The 15,947-nt window shown below is 44.4% G+C and overlaps 1 protein-coding gene across 1 annotated transcript in view; it reads right to left on the reverse strand.

Annotated features, from left to right (window-relative positions):
- The window catches only part of FRAS1 (Fraser extracellular matrix complex subunit 1), a 467,475-nt gene that overhangs the window by 83,579 nt on the left and 367,949 nt on the right, over positions 1 to 15,947 (reverse strand). Inside the window, exons 41-47 of the mRNA XM_060147971.1 lie at positions 14,351 to 14,486; positions 10,242 to 10,432; positions 8,872 to 9,025; positions 7,393 to 7,656; positions 5,354 to 5,542; positions 3,775 to 3,894; positions 3,319 to 3,498 (exon numbers count right to left, since the gene is read on the reverse strand). Coding sequence (XP_060003954.1) covers positions 3,319 to 3,498; positions 3,775 to 3,894; positions 5,354 to 5,542; positions 7,393 to 7,656; positions 8,872 to 9,025; positions 10,242 to 10,432; positions 14,351 to 14,486 — 1,234 coding nt within the window. The remainder of the gene's footprint in view (positions 1 to 3,318; positions 3,499 to 3,774; positions 3,895 to 5,353; positions 5,543 to 7,392; positions 7,657 to 8,871; positions 9,026 to 10,241; positions 10,433 to 14,350; positions 14,487 to 15,947) is intronic.

Consider the following 15,947-nt stretch of genomic DNA (forward strand, 5'->3'; position numbering starts at 1 on the left):
ATACGTATAGCTGACTTACTTTGTTACGCAGCAGAAACTAACACACCATTGTAAAGCAATTATACTCCAAAAAAGATGTTAAAAAAAAAAATGATGACTTAAAAAAAAAAAAGGATATGGGTTCTTCCAGTAATACTCCTGGAAAAGAAATGGATGTGGGCGCCCCTGGTCTTTCCTCCCTGGCTGCTCGTTGGGGGATGATGACAGTACGTTCTGGGCCACCTGCCTCTGGATTTTGCTGTGAGCAAAAATAAAGTTCTTGTGGAAGGTACTGTAGTTTGCAGTCTCTTTGTTCCAGCAGCTTAGCTTCTATCCTGATAATATAACTCCTTACTCTAATTTCCCAAGAATAAGAGGGTCCTTAGGGCCACTGACATGAGGGTGTGGGCCCTCAACGTTGCCAAGAGCCCATACAGGGACTAGAGCCTCACGTGGCTCTCCTCTGTGGGAGGAGGTTCGTGTCTGTCTTCCACACAGTTCCCATGGACACATGGCTCCCTGTGACGCCTTGAGGGGAGAAAAGAGGACCTTCACACCTTTTCTATCTAAAGACAACAATCACAATCAGCTGACTAAGAGAGATGGCATAAGGCTAAGTACACTTCATAGTTAGCCATCAAGAGGATGTCTGCAAGCACTGGTGGCAAATGATAATTCCCAGAGGCATCCAGTCCCCAGATATCTCAGTGCTTGCACTAGAGACACTGGTCTAGAAGCTGTTCTGCTCTTCTTGGAAACAGGCTCCAGCCCAGCCTCAGCTCCTAGCAGACCCATCCTCACCCATGGAGACAAACGGGGTGAGGTGCTTTTCTCCAGGCTGTAGCCAGCTGCCTTCAGAAAGGGTGATCCATATCAGCATGGACTTCCTCTGAAGGGAGAGCTTTGACATTTCAAAAGAACTGAATTCATGAATACAGTTCCACTTAGGAGAGACAGGGAAGGAGAGAATGCTGACTAAATGCTATAGAAAGAACAGCGGGGCTGATAGTGTGGGAGGGGCAGGGAAGCCCTGCTCCATTAGAGATGGAGAGGGGCCCCCAAGAGTCAAGATCTTCCTATCTGGTCTACTTAGAATCTCTAGAAACGGGAGGATTGAGAAGAAATGGTGGGGGCGGGAGAGAACGTGGATTAGGTAGTCAAGCCTGGTGGGAAAGGGCAGTTGAAGGAAGCGCCCCTCCCTCTGTTTCGGGAGGCTGCTTTCCCAAGAGGAGGGAGAAGTGTGATCCCCTATGGGTGGTACCCTGAGCAGTGCTGGCCTGGTCTTGGCGTCCAGGATTTAAGCCCAGTGAAGGCTGAGACTGTAAAAACAGAAAAAGCGAATTTGGGGCAGCCTCACACAGGACTCAGCCTGGGGGTCAGAGAAGAGCCAGGGCCGGGACTTACCAGCAGCTGGCAGTGCCCTGCGTGAAGCTCCGGGCCTTTTGAAGCTCTGTGCAGTGTAAATGCAGTTGCCCAACACAACAGCCAAGAGTCTGCCCTTTCATCTTTGGAGAGATGTAATCAGCAACCTGACAGAATTCTGGCAGGAGCAATTAGCTCATGAATGATTTATCAGGTACCTCATGCAGCCAAGGTCTTGGGAGTGCTGATCTGCATACCGTCCCCAGGAACTCTGGGACAAAAGGGGAGGGCACTGGCTTTAATTTGCATTAGGAATTTTGGCCAATCTGTCCATCCTTCCCCGTGCCCTCCCACCATACACATAAGTCCCGCCTCCACCATCACGCTGGACCCAGACACATTCACCCCCATTGGCTCCCCCTCCAGTGCGGTCCTCCATGCATCTCCACTCTCTCCCCAGCTCACTCCACCCCAGCCATACTGGTCTCCTTGCTGCATCTGGAATGTGATAGGCCTGGCTGATCCCACCTCAGGATGTTGACACTCGCCAATCCCCTGTCTGGAATGCTCTTTCCTTTACATGTCGGCATGGCTGGCTCCCTCACTTTGTTCAGATCTCTGCTCATACGTCATCTTATTGTTAGGGAGGCCTTCCCTCGCCTCCTTGCTCCCTGCACCCCAAGAATGCCCTCATTTCACCCCCTAACTCATCACCATTGACATATGATATATTTGCTTGCTTGTTTGCTTACTATCTGATTCCCAGCGTCAGGGCAAGTACTTTCTCTGTTTTGCTATTTCCGTGGTTGAATGAATGAAGAATCTGTAACCTGAAATCCAAAGAAAACAATCATCTAAATTTCCTGCAAGCTGACACTTCTTCTATGATGGACCAAATAAAGACAATTCTACCTTTAGGTTGTTTATTCAGCAAATATCTCTTATCCCTCACATCCAATCAAGCTGCCAAGTTCTATAGGTTCTCCTCCTGAAATTAACTGCTCCCTTCCTTCCTTCTGCCATCTACTGTTTACTGGATACTTACGAGGTACCAGGAATCATCTCTTCTATTATTCTCATCTTACTATTCCCACGGCTGCCCTCCGCGTGAAGCCTCACTAGCTTGCATCTGGCCAAATGAGAAACTTCCTACCCAAGGGCACTGCCTCCTTTTTCTTTCAGTTCATCCTGTTGCACACTAGATGAATTTCACTTCCCCTCCCGGTTCATAATTCTGCAGTGGCTCCCTATTGCCTATTGAATTAAATAGGGATTACTGATCACCACTCTGAAGACCCTCCATAAAAATCTCAATCTACCCATGAGTCCAACCAACTACTATTTTCAGAATATATGCTTTAGCAAAACTGGCCCTCTCATAATTTTTGGAATGTGCCCACATGCTGTTCGTATCTCTGGAAATAACACAATTTCTGTCAGCCCAAATTCTAGCTTTCAAGTGCACTGTTAAATGCCACCGCTTTGCACCTTCACACCCGATGCAGCCTCTTTCACGTTCGAACTCCTATGATAGCAGGTTTATACAGTTCTTAAAATACCTGCTATCTTCTTCCCTTGTGTATGATTATATGCAGAGGTTCCTTATCTTATCCAATAGAGGACTCTAAAGGTTGTGGTTATATCTTATTTACCTTTTATTTTTTTTTCCTCTGTAGCAGCTAAACCAAGGTCTTACTCAACATGCATGCTCACTTGCTATTTGCTGAATTCTAGTTATGGAGCCAAGACTGTTTATATCAAAGTGTAATTTTTAATTCAACTTCCAGTAAGCAATTATTGAGCATACTTTGTTGTAAGTATAATGCAAGGCAGTATATAATGGTCAGAACTAGTGATGCCAAAAATAAATACTAACAAAGGCAGATTCAAGGTGAGTGTGTACGTGTAGTGTGGCTGCCCCCAGCACTTCCTAAATCCCAGCTTTTGGTTGGATGAAGTCAGAGATGATGGGCTTACCTGGTGATGCTGTGTGTTCCAGGTGGCCCAGCTGGGGCTCTCTGGTGATTCTGTAGATCAGTTCTGCAGGCTCCGTCTCCTGGTCAGTGGCAGAGAGCTGCAGAGTGGTGATTTTCTTCATCGAGTTTTCATCCAAGACCAGCCCTTTATTGGTGGTGATGACTGGTGGGGATTTGTCTTCTGAAAATATCAGAAAGAGTGATTTGAAATGGGATCATTTTTAGCCTCCTTTCTTCAATTCTGGGCCTGGTGTCCAGGGGTAAGATCAGAATAGTCTCCAGGACTGTCCCTCAGAGAGCGTATCAAGGAGCCACGGCCTCGCACAACAGACAGGATATGATTCCAGGTTTCCACATGAGCACCTAAAGGAAAGGCTCAAGCCTCGAGGTGAGCACAGTGTGCACCACATGACCTCAGAACTGCTGGAGGACTTTTAGAAACCCAGTGCCCCCTTACCCAAAACACTGATGGAAAATGACTGGCCGATCAATTTGTTGCCTTCTCCATCAACCACATCAAATTTAAAAGCAAAGCTCCCGCCAGATTCTCCTTTCCCATGACTGTATTCTACGTGGCCTGTAACAAGGACAAGAAAATCAAAATTTGCTATTAGTGTTTTCTGCCCTTATTTCTGAAATGTCAGGTGAGAATTCAGTTGGTATTCACACCAGTGAATCAATTAACCCCTTCTCACTTAGACATTGCTTTTGACATTTTAATCTAATATTTTCATTTCCTCCCTTTCATCTCCCACTAGCAACTTCCTCATCATCAATGACTCCATCATGATAAAAACATCCTAAGTAGCAAGTAGCATTGCTTACAGTTGAGGCTTGGCGTCTGTGGAAGACTCTAAAGAAGTCTCATGAATAACTAGATCAGCAAAACTGCCCACGTGGAAAACGTGCACTGACCGGACCCACGTCATTGGTGTGACCCTGTTAAATATCCATGTCACAGGGCAGGCGGACAGAGAGCTGCAGCCCACATTCTCCCAGAAGCTGTCGCTCCCATTTCCCAGTACAGCCTTAATTCATTATAGGAAAGACACCAGATATAACCCACCAACAAAGAAATAGATGAACAAAATAAATAAACTCTACCTAGAAGTCAAATGGATCCAAAGGGAAAAATGCAATATATTACATTTTTGTTAACCCACAGCATCACTTATAAGTACCTAGCAATGAAAAGATAGCCAAACATCTAGGGAGAGGTGCTGCTCTCATATTCTAAAAAGGGACACTGAGGCATGGAAAAATCAAGGACTTATTCCACTCCCTTCACTAAACATGCCTAATGAGATTTTGGCTGCTATCAGTTTTGGGCGTTAGGGCAGACGGGACCTTCTGCTCCTAGGGGGACACATTTCCACCTCTAAATGGAACTGCACGTCATTACATGACGTTGGATTACTTTCCTCCCAAATATGTAACTTTCTTTCCTTTTTTACCCCTGAAAGCACTGTACAGTAACTATGTAGCATTTAACATTTATGCTTTTACATTTCATCAGCATTTCCTGGAGCTATGGGATGAGGAAATGTAATTTTCTGGAGCTATGGGATGAGGGATGAGCTATGTAATCTCCCTCAGGCAGCTCCAATTTATGCCCTTCCATTTTGCTTAGTTCATTAACTTGTGCTCTTTGGGGAGCTGGAAAGAGATATAAATTGTTTCCCTCAGGCAGGCATAATTTTCACCTTAATCCATCCCAATTCACTTCTTTTTCCTCTCTCTCTCACACACATTTTTAGCATCATAGCAAGTCAAAATGATTTTTTCGTCTATAATAGCACCCAATTTCATCAATGCTATGTCAAAGCATGAACACATCTTAGCCAAGAAGGAGAGTTTTTTTGCAAAACCAAAAAAATTGAGGAGACAAGAAAGAATAAATGAAGCTATAACTCAGCTCTTAATTCAAAACAAAAGTGCTCAGTTTGCTGCCATAGGCTACCAGGCACTTATCTCTCATTTGACTACTGGGGGTGGAGTTTCTGGAAGTCTGGGTTGGCAGAAGAGAAGCAGCTGACCTTGGCTGATGTCAGCCTGGGTGAAACTTTGGACGGGGCCTTTAACGGAGATTTGCTCCAGGCTGTCATGCTTTACCAACTGCAGGCGCCCTGCACCAGGATCTTCCTTCAAGATGTACATCACCTGATGGTCACCTGAGTCAGTATCTGTCACTTTCAAGTGCTGTTCTGTGATGGGTGCTACGGACCCTGGAAGAGAATGGGATAGATTAGGTCATTCCCCATCATTGCTTTTGAATAGGATGTCAAATGATTTTAGGAGACTGGAGACTAAATTAACACACACTCCCTGGTCTAAGGAAGTATCAGCTGCCTGCCCTTCTGTTTCCAGCTGAATAAAGTTTAATTTCCATAAGTGAATAGTCCCAACTTCCCAATTTGCTAATCACCCCTTGAGTTTAGATCTGAGCCCCTTTTCTCTCCTGATCCACTTTCACTCTCTACCTGTGCTTGCCCTATGCCCATGACCTTTCAGTTAGTATCTAGATCTATGTAATAACTCCTAGTTCTGTGATATAAAGGATTCCCAGACCTATGATGAAACCTGCTTGGACCTAATTTATTTACTTAAGGATCACCAAATCATAAAAAAACAGCTTTACATAAACTCACAAACATATATCTGTTGTCCTCTCGGACTGAACAGTCAGAATCATTGTTCCTCAAGACAGAATATATGGTGAGGATTACAGAGCAGGGAGACCCGAGCGCTGGGCCCTGGAAGGCTTGCACAGGTGTTGGGAATTGGAGACAAGGCACTGTCTCCTGGAAAACACGTCTTCTCAGGGTCTTCCCCCTCGCTTTCCTCTCCAGCCATTTTCTCACATTAAAAATAGTAAATTCTGATAAAGTAGGTCCTAGTCACTCATGTGTAGTACATCCTAGTGTTTGGAGTGGCAACCCACCATGGGCCCTGAGTGTCCCTGCATGTTCTTGCTGGGTAACGCCAAGAATGCAGGGCCTGACCACTCATTACTCAGGCCATTCTCAGCGAGTAACCCTGAGGGATGAGGTGACATCTTCCTCTGGGACAAAGATCAGGCTTGCTTATCGCTACTATAACACGGGGAGCTCCCCAAGCTCAGTGTTCCTCTTCTGTAATGCATTACACTGCACACGGAGGTATTCATCTGGGCCCTCCGCATCACCCCCATGGGACTTGGAGGGCATTGCGAATAGATGCAAAATTGCTCTTGGCAGTGCTGCCTGCTGTGCTGTCACAAAGTACTTTGTCTCTGACCAAGGAATCTCGTGTCTTCTACCAGCATCCATGAAACAGTAAGGGGATAACTTATTAGCTTGTAAATAGGGCAAAGTTAAGTCCCAGAGCTAATACTTGAGACCTTTGGGAATCTCCAAATTTTCAAATACCATTATACCATATATTTTTCACTACAAAATACATATGAAACTAAGAATAAACAAGCAAACGGAACTCCAGTGGGACACAGATGCTCTGTGGAAAAAAGCCCACTCTCTAAGTAACTCTCTACTGCAAACTGACTCCAAGACTGACATGTGTCACAGGTCCTTCAGTGTTGCTTATCCATAAGTAAAATTGTGAACATTAGACCCTAGAACACCGTATCTAATGGTTCTCAATTATTTACATAATCTCTCTTCGTGCATGATGACTTCCCAATTGCCCCTCCATGCCTTTTTTTTTAAAATAAGCATCTTGAAAATCCTGCTAGATTTTGTTGTTTGTTTCCATGGGGTTGGGTGGTAGCAATGTTCTAAGAGACCTGGGCCTACGAGTAGTTGGATAGATGAAGATTCTTGTGGACCTTGGGAATACTATAAGCTCTTCTCAATCTTTTCTCAAACTCACAGACAGAGGTCCAAAGAACTTCAGAGGTTTCACATTTGTCACTCACAACTCTTAGTGTCCCCAAAACAACAGTTCTCCCCAACACCAGTCTCCCCAGATTCTGCACACCCAGTTCAAGATCCTCCCACAGAGCTGAGCTGATATGGAAGGAAGTACTGCACACCAACAAAGAAGAAACCACGGCCACTCTCTTCCATCCCTGTGGTACCTGCTGACAGCTGGAGGCCTTGGTTTACAGCCAAGTGGGGGGTGTCATCTGTAGGCAGCTCTATGTATATCTCCATCCTCCCTGTGTCTGTGTGGAGTCCATCAGTGAGGGAGAACCGGAACTCATCCACTGCCACACCAGGACCACCAGGCATGTACCCAACCAGCCCGGCCAGGATATCCTGGTAGGTGAAGGAGGAGCCCTGGACCAAAACGCTCCCATTCTCCAGAGGCTCAGAAGCAGTTTGCCTCCGGAGCAGATGACCTAGGAAGGAAGCGAAAAAAAGAAAGAAAGAAACAATGGTAGAGTATATATGACACCAAAACATTGTCTGATTTTGTCAACTGCTTGAGCCTGGGTAGAATGCCAAGCCCCTCAGAGGCTCATGGTGGCACATAAATAAATGACCAACAAATCAGCATTTTACATGGAAGTACAGGGCGCTGCTCTATGGCCTCATCTCCAAATAAAGAAGACAAAGTTCTGCTTTTCCTGGTTAAAAACCTCTTAAGGAGACACAGATGGATACAGTAATATAGTGGCTTAGGAATCAAATCTCTCTCCATGAATTCAAACTCACTTCATTATCTAAACCTTATTTTCACCTTCTGCAAGGTGAAAATAGCACTCTCCACTTGCTGCCTTCTGTCTGGGACATCTGGGGTGGGAGAGAGGAATACGTTTTAAATTCCTTTTAAATTCAGAAAGACACTAAGCATCTTTGGGCTGAGGCATATTTTTCTGTTTTCAAGGTCATGTGTACCACAAAGGGGCAGTTAAAGTGCTTCATTAAAGAAAGTGAAAGTGGATGAAGGCAAGCTAAAATGCAATGACCAACAACCTCCCCTGCCAGCTCTCCATCAACAACAGTTTCATCTTCAAAAGGCCAATAGCCATTAGGATGGAGTAAGATACCACTTGGGAGAAGAAAGTTGCAGAGCTTTAGCTAATACTAGGGGGATGGCGCTTAGAAAAGAAGTACGTAGAAGAGTCCCATGGTGGTTTTCTAAACTTCTGGTTTAATCAGGAAAAGTGTTTTCTTTGCAAAAGGAACAAGCTCATAAAGACGTCTACCACGCCTCTAACCTGAAGGGAACACCTTTTGCGATTAATTTCAAGGCTGCTATGCTGTTCCTTGCATACAATGGCCCAGGATGATCAAGGAATGATGCCTACTCTGAGAAGAGGATGTGCAGATTCCGAAAACTTGTTTTGCCTGAGGTTACATAAGAAAGCAAGAAAACAGCTGAAATTGAATTTCAGAGACACCAATTACCCAGGATTCAGGCTTTCAGAGCAACCAGAGTCTACTGTGACCCCAAAGAACATTAGCTAGCTGTGAATTTGATTATACTTTGATGCCAAGAACGGACTACACACCAGCAAGGCAGAGGAATGATCGGCTGAAATCTATGTGTTTATTCTAATAACCCGTCGGGCACCTCAATTAAGAAGCTTCCCATAGCAGTTGTGTCCTACCATGGCCAGGCTTTTTTGTCAATACAAAAATCAGCTCGTTATCTGGAGTGTCCAGGTCCTGCAGGCTCAAAGAAGAATTGCTTATCACCACTCCCGAGCTCAGCTGCACGCCAAGGGGCCGCAAGGTCATCCTGGGAGGCTCGTCATTCTTCCTCTGATTAAAGCATAAAATATTAGGTCTCACACAGATACCGGTTTAAGAAGAAAAAAATAACATGCATTATTCAGAGAAAGTAACACCACCACATTAACTTTCACTACCGAAATAGCATGTAACGTGTCACTGTCTTTTATTGTTATTATTATTAAAATATAGTTGTGTTAGTTTCAGGTATACAGCAAAGAGGTTCAGTTATATAGATATATTTTTTCAGATTATTTTCCATTATAGATCATTATGAGATACTGGATATAGTTCCCTGTGCTATACAGTAGGTCCTTGGTGTTTATTTATGCATAGTAGTTTGTATCTAATATGTCACCATCTTTAATTCCCACTCAAAATGGTTAGGTTGAAAGGCGAGCAGGTCATACAAACCAAATATCCCCTTGAAAAGACACTGATGGACATGCTACAGAAATCTTCTCAGGTATTTTCCATAGGTACAAGGATGACATTTTCCAGACCAAAAATACGGACATGTGGTTAGACAAGTATATTTGGGGGATAAAATGGCACATTATTTGAAATCAGAACAGTCTTAGAAGCCTAAGCATGGCACAGTACCTGTAGGAGGACACATATTTGAAACTGTGGGTGTCTAAAGACATCTCCTTGACCCCCCCATCCTCGTGCCAGCACCCCTCATCCACTGTCCCTGAAGGGCACCGAGAGTGCCCTGTTTTATTTTCTCAAGGCAGAGGGCATTCCATTCTGATTTTTATCTTTTATCTCTCTCCCTGGGGTGACAGAGCAAGCCTATGTAGTTGCTCAAATGAGAATAAACACAGCAACGAGAAACACATTTCTTTCATGTTACAGTGTAATGAATAAATGCACTAAAAAATATAAGAAAAGGCAAGTATGCACATAGAACCACATACAATAATTTCAGGGAAAAATAAGCTTATGTTGTTTTTCACCTAATATGAGACTGGCAAGGTTTCTCTGTCTGACCCTCACAAACTGTTTTCACACAGAACAGATAGACTTTACTCTGAAATGGAAATTCCGCTTTCCAAGTCAGACCATCCCCAAATGCCAGCCTGAATTCTACAAGTTTCCTAAAGGTCAGGGTTATATTTTAAAAACTGACCTCTAAAGTTCAAGGTCAAACCCAATCTTCTTTGCTTTTGAGTTCACACAAAGCTATCTAATGGTGCGATATTGTGGTCAAAGGCCCAACTTATCCAACTTCCAAAGTCTTTACCTCGATGGTGATGTTGATGCTGTGGATTTCTGATCGGCTGTTTCCATCACTTACATAAAAACTGAAAATATCATGGGTTGGCTCAATGCTTTCATGAACACTCTGAAAGTAGTAAATGTAGTTTTCCAGGACATCTTGAAGAGGGAATGATGCTTCTAGGTCACTGGTAGTTCCAGGGCCAAATCGATCACCTGCATCAACAGCAAGAGGGAACTTTTACCTTGATCCATCAATTCCTGCTTCCTGGGCTGAACCAGAAAGCCTGACAGCACTATCAACAGAAGAGGAAAATACGTTTGAGAATAAAGGTGGGAGAGTGTTTTCATCTACAAATGGGAATCAAATGAGATAACATGTATGAAAGCACTGTGGATGTTATTATTTCATACAGCATAGAATCAGTGGTTGTTTTGTTAGAAATATTTGATAAAATAAGTCATGGGACAAGTATTGATACAACAGTAAAGGTTTTACCTTAAGCTTTAGTCAATTTTGAAACCACTCTGCAAGAGGAACCTTCTTTCTTTACACAAGAAAAGGTTAACTGCATACCTTTTTATCTAAGAAACATCTCCTTAAGCATGTTTTCATTTGACTATTCAGTTCCTTAAGGAAACCTCTGCATGGGCTAGTGCTCAGCCCCTGGGATGGTACACCAGAGCTACTGTGATGCTCAGGGACCATCCAGAGCTTGGGTGCAGTTCCGGTACTGAGATGTTCAAGTACCATTCAGAGCTCCACAGAAAGTGCTGGCTCTGGTTACCTCTTCTTTTCATCCCAAGCCCAAAGGCCAAGGGGAAGAGTAAACACTGTCTAAATGATGGGTGACTTGTCTCTTACTTGGTCTCTGAGGCTGCTATGCTGTTCAAGGCTGCTATGCTCTTCCTTGCATAGCAGGAACAGCTATGTCAATTAAGTCTCTGTAACTGATTGATTTTAAATCGTTACATTTTCTTCCAAAGAGAGGAGAAAAAAGAAACCCCTGTGTCTTCAAACACTCCCTGGATATACATCAACAAAGAAAAGTGTAGATAGAAGATCTGAAAGCGATAAGGCTTTCTCTTTCCCTCTTTCATGGTCCTTTGCAAAGATTAGGTCATATATTAAAAGGCCATTGACTTCCTAGATGGCAGACAGGGTCATTTTTCGTTTACCTCCCAATGTAAAGACGAGGAATGAAAATGCTTCATTTATAATTTCTTTGAAATAAGAATTCAAGACAAATATTATTCTTTTCAATGACATGAATTTTCTTAAATTTTACCCCTCAGATATGATTCCTCTTGACACCAGAAGAATAGAGGGCTCTAAGTGACCAGTGACCTGATAATCCCTAGGGCATACAGTTCAGGGTTTCCAAAAGGAATTGCTATAATTCCTTCAAATTTTATTTTCTCTTTCCTTTGATCACTGTAAATATGAGAAATATAGTATCTTTATTTGGATCAAAAATAGCCTAAGTAAATAGTGCCTAAAAATATACTTGAATAGAATAATGACTTACTTTCTGTCTTAGAAAACAAGCTGTTCAACAAGTGAATCTGCCACTGAAGCTTTAAGCACCGTCCTTTCAATTTTTAAAACAGCACCTTCTATATATATATATATATATATATATATATATATATATATATATATATATATATATATATATATTTGCGGTACGCAGGCCTCTCACTCTTGCGGCCTCTCCCGCTGCGGAGCACAGGCTCCGGACGCACAGGCCCAGCGACCATGGCTCACGGGCCCAGCCGCTCTGCGGCATGTGGGATCTTCCCGGACCGGGGCACGAACCTGCGTCCCCTGCATCGGCAGGCAGACTCTCAACCACTGCGCCACCAGGGAAGCCCTTCTATTTTTTCACATAAACCTCTCTCATTAATGTTCTTCCTTGCCTTCTTAAACAGAATATACTATGTGCAAATTAAATAGCTCTTGATGTGTGCAGGCTATCATCATGAACATCTATTACTGCATTGCACTAGAACGCGGTGATGCCCGACAGGTAATCAAGGTGGGCCCTGCCCTGGTTGTGCTGGTACTAAAGGAATGTAGATTATCCATGCTGTTAGATTTCATACCAGACAATATGATTATTCTGTTTCTTCCATCTTGCCGGTATGAACCTAAAGCTACTTCTTCTAATGTTTTTAAAAAGATGTTCTTCTGATCAGCTGAATTCTGAATCTAGGTAGCTAGTTTCACATGTATGAAACAGACTTGGTTCTGAACTCCCATGGAGCAAAGGGTGAGTCCTTATACAACGTGCCTTGGAACAATTATTTGCCCCCTGAACGTCTTTTCCTTACTTCCAGGTTCATACTAACGTAGGGCAATGGTTTTCCAAGTGTGGACCAGCAGTAATGGCATCGCCTGTGAGCTGGTGAGAAATGCAAATGCATGGGTCTCAACAGCCTCCTTAAACAGGAACTCTGGGGTTGCTGCCCAGGAAACTGTTTGCACAGGCCCTCCAGGTGAGTCTTATGCACATTAAAGTCTGCAAACCACTTTAAGAGAGGCTGAGGCTTGCCAGAAAGTTCACTTCTACATGTACTCCAGGTTAGCATAAAACGATGTTAAAAAAAGCTTAATAAGAGGGCTTCCCTGGTGGTGCAGTGGTTGAGGGTCCGCCTGCCGATGCAGGGGTCACAGGTTCGTGCCCCGGTCCGGGAAGATCCCATATGCCGCGGAGCGGCTGGGCCCGTGAGCCATGGCCGCTGAGCCTGCGCATCCGGAGCCTGTGCTCCGCAACGGGAGAGGCCACAGCAGTGAGAGGCCCGCGTACCGCAAAAAAAACAAAAAACAAACAAACAAAAAGCTTAATAAGAAATCACCTGGACAGAAGAGAAGGCTGGGGGCAACCATCCTTTCAAGATTCCCCACCTTTGCTTGTGCTCTTCCCTCTGTGAGAAATGCCATTTTCCCTCTGCCCACAGCAACTCCCACTGACACTTCAAGTTCCAACTCAAATGTTGCTTCCTCCGACTTTCTTGCCTTTACAGGCAAAAGTAACTGTTTTGTCCTATGTCCTTTCTCAGTGCTTTCCTCCTTTCCCTGTCCTGGCGTTTCATGATTGTAATTTATCAGTCTTCGTATCTGTCTCCCACTCGAGGCAGGGGCTGCATCTTATTCATCTTTACATCCACTGTATAAACATTTGTTGAGATAAATCTAACTCAGCAAGAAACAAATCTAAGAGCACACACTGAAAGGCCAGATGGGGAAAAGACTCAAGATTTTCTATAGGAAAACATGTCCCCTGCTAAATGAGTTTCCGGTAACCAGGCTCAAATCCCAGGCACCACGCTGGTCACAGACGCCTCCACTGGCCTCTCTGTGGGAGCTGCTAGCTGCACACCAGTTACAGCCAAGCGCTGCCACTCAGGAATCTCACTGCGGAAGCAGCAGCACGGTCACCTGCCGGGAGCTGTCTCAACTGCCAGTCATTGTGGTCTCGGCGGACCTGTGGACAGTATCCACCCTCTCCCCTCGCCTTCTCTGTGATAATCACCAAGGGCAGTGGGTCCAGGGTAGATGAGCGGGGGGAGGGATGTTGAGGAGAGGGTCACAGAGAGACAAGCATGCATTTCAATTCATGTCATATCCTCAGAAAAAGCAGCGACGTAAGCTGTGGTTCAGCTAAACTGCAGCTGCCTCACAGTAAAAGGACAGAAAATTTTATTTCCTTGACACTCAATTCTGAGTGCAATCCCCAAGCCTCTGCGTCCCCATTGCTGGCACTCCAAATCCCCTCACCCTGCTCTAGTTTTTCCCATAGCACTGATTGACCTCCTGACGTCTTACGCAGTTTTTTCATTTATTAGGTTTCTTATCCGTCTCCTCCCACCAGGATCTAAGGCACCATGAAAGTAGGGGTTTCTGTCTGTTTTGTTTACTGATATATCCCCAGTGCTTAAAACAGTGCTTGGCATATAGGAAACACTCAATTTCTGTTGAGTCAATGAAACCTTCCCTCCTTCCATTTCTTTGAAATGGTTCCATTCCCTCTTTAGTTCTCCATATCCAGGTTAACTGCAGACAGTTACCCACCTCCACGCTCCCTTCTCTCCAGGTCTGGAGCAACTCTAGAGCCAATCTACTGCCGTTACCTGTCCCCGTGTTCTCGATGCAGCCGTACTTGGGCAGGGCACTTAGTTTAATGATGGCGTCACCCTGGAGGCTGTCCTGATCATCAGCAGCAAAGAAGTGGTGAAATGAGAGTGGGGCTCTCCCTCCCTCGTCAACCTAAGAAAGAGAAGATTGGAGAGAGTCCTTGGGCGGTTGCACGTAACTGCAGTAAAAGGAACTGAATTGATAAGAGTTGCCTGGGGTGACCTTCCAGCACCAATTCCACTTCTTTGAGGAGGCAGATCCTCTACGCACGGAGATGAGGAATATTCGAGCTGCTGGGACCGGGCAATCCTTCAGCGCCTCTTGAAGCTACGCTCAGACACAGTGACTTCCGTGTTTCCCTTCAAAGTTGTGCTTCCTTCCATGATGGATCTGGTTGTAAAGCAGCTCTGGCCCATTCTAATCACCTACCTTGGAACAGCTGCACGACAGGATGGCTGCCTTCCTTCCGTATCAACGTTCAAAAGCCCGCAGCTACAGAATGATTCATCCAGTCCTCCCTTGGATACTATGAGGGTAGCTCTGTCCTATAGCAGGAGTTCCCAGCAGGAAGTCCCATTTATCCCATGATAGTGTATGTTTATAGGTGTGCAGGAAGAAAGGGCTCACCATACCTGAAAGCTAGTGCTTATCTTACTGTCAAGGAGGAAAATAAATCGGTTATGAGTAGAAGCAGGTGCTCCAGCTACCTTTTTCCTTTAGGGCCCTGTTTTGTATGTTTACTTTGCAACCTGACCCTAGTGTTTTTTGCTAGCCTGCTGGATATGAAGCTGTTTACTTCTGAATAACTATTGGCTAAATATAGGAAGATCTACAAGTTACAAAGTGGAAGGTCACCCTGACTCTGGGAATGGGGAAGGTCCAAACGATTGCCCTGAAGTGTGGACATGAAAAAAAAAAAAAGGGTGGAATATCAGAACCATTTAGAAACAACTCAGTTTTATGAATTTTTAGTTGTTCAACAAAACGAGGAATCCTGAGTTTTGGGCATTATGGTATGTACGTAGAGCAGAACTAGGAAAGTGAATTAACTTTTATGGAATCCCTACCATAAGCCAGTACTCTACTGGGGTTTTTTAGTGCTACTTTATTAATCATCAGAGTAATCCTTTATGCAACAGGAATAGTAACACTTTAAAAATGAGGAAATTGGGACTTCCCTGGTGGCACAGTGGTTAAGAATCTGCCTGCCAACGCAGGGGATGCGAGTTCGATCCCTGGTCTGGGAAGATCCCACACGCTGCGGAGCAACTAAGCCCACGCACCACAACTACTGAAGCCCGTGGGCCTAGAGCCCGAGCTCCGCAACAAGAGAAGCCACCGCAATGAGAAGCCCGCGCACCACAACAAAGAGTAGCCCCACTCGCCGCAACTAGAGAAAGCCCGCGTGCAGCAACGAAGACCCAATGCAACCAAAAATAAATATAAATAAAATAAATAAATTTATTAAAAAAACGAGGAAACTGAGGTTAAGAAAGATTATATAATTGGTCCAAGGTCAGTCAGCTAGTAACAGAACTGGCACTTGAATTCAGGTCTAGGTAACTTCACGATCGAGGTACATCATATTTCACC

This window comes from Lagenorhynchus albirostris, chromosome 4 (assembly GCF_949774975.1).
Source record: "Lagenorhynchus albirostris chromosome 4, mLagAlb1.1, whole genome shotgun sequence".
Lineage (NCBI taxonomy): Eukaryota > Metazoa > Chordata > Mammalia > Artiodactyla > Delphinidae > Lagenorhynchus > Lagenorhynchus albirostris.